The 5,602-nt window shown below is 37.1% G+C and overlaps 1 protein-coding gene across 1 annotated transcript; it reads right to left on the reverse strand.

Annotated features, from left to right (window-relative positions):
• Window positions 1-2,460: 2,460 nt before the first annotated feature.
• On the reverse strand, window positions 2,461-4,997 carry LOC108369523 (uncharacterized). Its single transcript, XM_017624644.1, has 2 exons — window positions 3,284-4,997; window positions 2,461-3,172 (listed from the first exon to the last, which is right to left on the reverse strand). Exons 1-2 carry the CDS (start codon window positions 3,915-3,917, stop codon window positions 2,697-2,699), a joined length of 1,110 nt encoding a protein of 369 aa, XP_017480133.1. The 5' UTR covers window positions 3,918-4,997; the 3' UTR covers window positions 2,461-2,696.
• Between the last annotated feature and the right edge of the window lie 605 nt (window positions 4,998-5,602).

The raw sequence follows: 5,602 nt of genomic DNA on the forward strand, positions 1-5,602 counted from the left end.
TATTAAGATTTACGTGAGCTGGACCGATTTGAAAATACCTACAAAAATTGTTTTTTTTTTATGAATAAAAATGGTTTCTTAAAGATTCTTTTTTAAAAATCCCCTCAAATGACAAAACGGTTTAAGCTATATATGTAATACTCTTATATTGGCAGTAAGAGGTAGTACCGTCCGAAAATATTACATTACATCAATAAACACGTACGAAAGAAAAGGAACACATACGTTTATAAATAAACATGCATGTACACAACACATACACAAAAATGGCACTCACGTACACAATACATTCACAAAAACGGTACTAGACTGTTTTTTTTTTTCAAAGAATATACAGCTTATTTGTGACTATGATTTAGCAATTCTTAATAACGACTAAACGGCGTGCTGAAAAAAGTATTTGCTTGCTTATCCCAAGACTTATGGTTACGCCATTATTTGCTGGTTCTATAATGCTTATGAGAGCAGAAATTGTATGAAATACATACAGTGGCGAACTAAAGTATTGGCACAGTGAATTTTACGCAATATGTATGTATATGGAAAGTTTTTTATTCTAATTTATTTTCGATAATTTTTTTTATAAAAATATAGTTCATTTACACCACAAAAAAAAAAAACATAAAAATAAAATCTCTACACTTTGTGCAAAACTCAGGAAAATTCAATAAATTTGCATACTAATTTGCAACTTTCTATTCAGATCTTTTAGAAAAATTCTAAGTATGCAGTTGTATAGTCCATTCAATTTTAGTATGACAAAATGCAAGTTTAAAGCCGCTAGAAAATCGCAATATCGGTTTGGAAAACCGTAACATCTACGACAAAATATCTAAAAAAATCCACGGTATTTTTTAGCCATTAGAAACATGCACTTTATTCTTCTAGAATTTTAATGGGCTACAAAACTGCACACTCAGAATCTCTATAGGAAATCTAATTATAAAAGCAAGAAAGTTTGTTGCATTTTTTAAGACATTGCGCAAAGTTTGAAACTTTTTTAAAACAAAAACAAAACTAATATGTTAAAGCTTGGCAACTTGCGGTTATAATTTTTTCGACCCATGTAATTATTGGAAATTTTCAAACACGTTAAAGGATTAAAATTTTAAAAGAACATTTTCTTTTATTTGATACACAAACTTTTATTTAACAATGGACTGAATTTTTTAAATAATTTTTATAAGCAACCCTATTTTTTAATTTTCAAAGTGTTTAAAAAAATCCTGGCATCGAAGAGAAAAACTAAAAATGCAGTTTAGCTGCATTTGTTCATTAGTTTCGCGAATGTATTTCTTTTTTGTGTAAAATTTAATGCCGCAAGTTTTTAATATTGTGTTCTTCACTTTGTATCTATTGAATAGTTGTCCATCTGTTTAATGTGTGTACTAAACAATAAAAGACTTTAAATATACATATATTATTTTGGAATTTTTATTTGTTACAATTTTTTAAATTTTTTCCAGCACGCATTCATGTACCTCTCCTGAGAATGGAAAGGCGAGCTTGAAGATCTTTGTTTGCCTTCTGTAGCTATGAATACAGTGGTTCCTTGCTGTGCTGCGAATTTTTAGCTATTTTCCGCCGTGGCGTGTTTATCGGGATTTTGTTTTTGGAGCAGGGGGTTTTGCTGCCGGATAGCTCAATGACATCCTGATTCAGGTACTCCTCTTCCATACATATAATATCATCATCGAGCGCCAGCTAAATTTTAAGATTGTTGTTCAGAGAAAAATTAATCAAAGGAATATATATTATAATTACAAGAGGTATATCGAATCCACCCTCCAAAGTTTTGCCATCACCATCAAAAACATGAAGTTAACCATTTTGGTCCTGAACAGCTTGGAAGATTTCCCGTCTGGTTTCGAAACCTTTTGATTGCGGAAAATTTTTGCTTTATGGGCGCCTTCCAATCAATCCAACACCAAAACAATTTATTTATTACAATTAAAATTTAATACACAATCAATTACAATATACTATATATATACATACTCTTTTCCGCCGCATATGCTCAACTAGTTACTTTTTTTTTTTGTATTTGCGTTACGGGCGCTGTTAACTTTTTCTAAAAAATATAACAGATAATACGGTGACTTACCGTATTCATTCTCAACTCGTTTTGTCAGTTCTCACTTGCTAAAGAGCAGTAACAAAATATATCTACTAGTAGAGAATTTAAAACTCTACTCACCACATTTAAATATAGCTTTTCTTGCTGGTTTTGTCCGAGAACGTTTAAAGCTTTTTCCATACATATTGAGTGTATCCCTGTAGCACATAGAACAGCTGTGAGGCATTTCTGAAAAACATTGATTATTTTTTCACTTGTAAGTACCTATGCACAATTATTTATGCACTAAAAATCTTCTTCTATACCCTATGAAATTAAGAACTGAATTTTTCTATTATATAATTAAATGAGGATATTTTATTTTAAATATCTATTTTGCACGCTTTAATTATGTATAAAACATCGAGAAGAATTACTAACAAAAAATACAATTATTCCTACTAGTAAATTTCGTTGCACTTACATAAATTTATCTGTGACTTCTCAAAGTGTTTGTTGAATTATCCAATGCTAAAGTAATGGATGATTAAACAATCACTTTAAATTCTCACGCACATTTTTTTATATTCATTATTACAAAATAATAACTGCTAACATCAGTTGTAGTTCCACAATGGTCCTATATTCGCCATCGTTTGGGTGGTGAGCTACTTGCTTGAGTCATATTTTTCCTGGACGCTAACGTACTGCACTTCTGTTCACTTGGCTTGCGCGTGTTGGAGATGCTCTTATATTCAGTTTTGCTAGATAAGTTTTCGATTTTCATTTTCCTCGGCGTTTCAAAGGCTGATGTTCCTAGATTTTCTTCTTTTTCTTTATTTAGTTTCGCCTGTTTACCGTATTGTTTAGGTTTTTTTAACCTACTCCCTTTGTTTATTAGGGGTTCTGTACTACAGCGATTTTCTTTATTTACTGCCCTATTTCCGATCGTAGCTTCCTTTCGATGCACACTTTCCTTTTTCCTTATGATTTTATCAGATTTTTCTCCTTTGACTTTTGTGGTGGAGTGCTGGCTCGGTTGCGCCATTTTGCGTTCACATTTTTCTGCCGAGCTATGCACAGTGGTTCGTTTCACACCGAATCTTAAACTGCCACCTAGATCAGCGTACATTTTATTAAAATTTTTTATAAATCGCTTATGCGCCGACGTTGAATCCAACGATCCAGTTTCATTTAGCTGGCGATGGAATTCATCTATGAACTGACTCTTTAGCTCATGCGTTGGCTGTGTTGAGTAGCTCCTGCTCGGTTTCACATTGGCGTTGTCGCCACAGCTTTGCTCATCCTTCTTGCTTGCGTCCGATTCTAATAGAATGTAGGCTAACGTGCCTCCATTCGAACAGATTTGCATGCCCAGTTTACCCAACAAATTTTCAAATGTTGTAGTACTTTGTGACGTTGCGCTAAGCTTGCTTTTTCTACTTCTGTTGCAGTTTCTACGTCGTGGGGTCGATTTTTTTAGCGAGCACCTGGAGCTGCCCTTTAGTAATTCAGATTGTGTTTTACGTGCCCCCGTTTCTGTGGCGAAGCAATCGATCTTCAAAGATTTCCTCAAAGGCTCCGCACTTTCAAGATTCGCGTAGTGTTCGCTTAAGTGACGTTCATACCTCTTATTTTCGTGGTTTATATTACATTTAGGTGACTTATTTGGACAATGAAAATCAGCGCGATGTCCTTCTCCGTAGTTATTGAAACTGCAGTACCAATTCCAATTATCGAAAGGATAATGGGTATACCAAGGTCCGTAGTAACTATTGTCGTACCACCATTGCCCAATTGCGGGACTACCACAATAATAATTTTGATTATTATAACAATCGCCCATACATTGATCGAACATTTTGGATTTTATTTAGTTAATACACTTTTTAATTTTTTTCGTACACAAAAAAAGTATCGATATGCTTCAACAAAAATTTTATTTAGATTGTGACATTTTATTTCATTTCAGAAACATGGTTGATTTTTGCAAACTATACACAGGTGGTGGGGTGGATGAAAAGTACTACATAGTACGTTTTATCTTATGCGGAATTATAACGGAGCGATGCTTCCAATATTGGAATTACATCGTAAGCGAGTATGCAGATCATCTGAGATTGTTCTAAGATCTCCTGGTTTGTAAGACATTCAAATTGGGTTCCATCGCCAATAAAAAAATAGTGTGACCAAGCCAGGTGTACTTTATTGCATGGAAAACTTAGTCAATACTTAGCCAATTCACTGACACATCATACATCTCAGCCATAGGATAAGGCTTTTCAAGGGCTCGGCACATAAAAAGCACGCATGTCTTAGGCATACATCCCACGAAAATGGAGTTGCAAGGAGAGAGCGTTTCTGCATAAGCAGCCATCAACCTTTCGGCAACCTCGAAAATTACCGCACTCACATGGTAACGATGCCTTTCCAATTTACCTTCGAAGAGTGCTGGCATCTTTGGTCATTGGGACGCGCTGGCGTCTACTCTTAGCGAGTGTGGTTAAAAGCCAAGTACTGTACCCGGCCCCGATTTGGTCAAATGCGGCACAGCATACTTCCGTGGAGTTTACTCAACATACCGCTTGTGTGCGCTCAGAGTTTGTAGCGCCTTCAGAGCAGTGTCAGACGTGGCAGTTTTCGTAATCGCCAGCATGAAACCCGTAGATATTCTGGCGAGAGAATCGACGCTCATTGCATCCGGCCCGCGTTCCCTAACTCAAATAGACTGACGTCGAATTCGGGAAAGCAGCTTTACGGAGTGGCAAAGCAAGTGGAATAGTACGACTAAGGGTCGTTGGACTTATCGCTGTATACCAAATCTGGTACCATGGTATCATGGATTAGTAGGAGGCATGGCGAAGTAGATTTTTGTCTGAGCCAGTTCTTGAGCGGGCATGGCTGTTTTAGGCATACCTGTTTAAACTGAAACAATAGCACATTAGAAATGGCGGGAAAGAAGACGTCCGCTGCGTGTTCTTTGAGTGCCCTCGATTCAGTCGGCAGATGAACCAACTGAGACTAGCCGTTGGAGCGGCGCAGTAAGTAGTCGACTACATGATGAAAGGAGCCAGTGAATGGGCATGCCCCCGCGACACACTAACTTCAATTCTAATGCAACTGAGGAGCCTAGAGAGATAGTGGCGTATCACTCGTGAATAAACCAACCCGAAGCGTAGCCGCGGATTGCAACCAAATCATCAAGTTCCCCAGCGAAAGTGTAGGCACGAACTGGAACCTAGGCCATTCCAGCCGCCAAGGAAGTGCGGTTTTGAGATTCGTGCACCTGAAGAGCAGATGCGCTGCAGATTGGAGCCTATGTAGATCATTCCAACCGCTAAGACAGTGCGGGTTAGATAACTGTGCTTTCAGACCGCTTATTAAAGATGAAATACACCATTTCAAGCGAAAGAGCTGACTGAAACATAGGTATTTCCAGACGCCAAGGGCAAGCGGTCTCCAAATTCGTGCACGCAAAACGTAGGCGCGGGTTGGAGCCTAGGCCATTTCAACCGCAAAGGCAGTATACATACATACGTATACGGG

This window comes from Rhagoletis zephyria, unplaced genomic scaffold (assembly GCF_001687245.7).
Source record: "Rhagoletis zephyria isolate East Lansing unplaced genomic scaffold, Rhagoletis_zephyria_1.1 Rzeph_scaffold_03722, whole genome shotgun sequence".
In the NCBI taxonomy this organism is placed as follows: Eukaryota; Metazoa; Arthropoda; class Insecta; order Diptera; family Tephritidae; genus Rhagoletis; species Rhagoletis zephyria.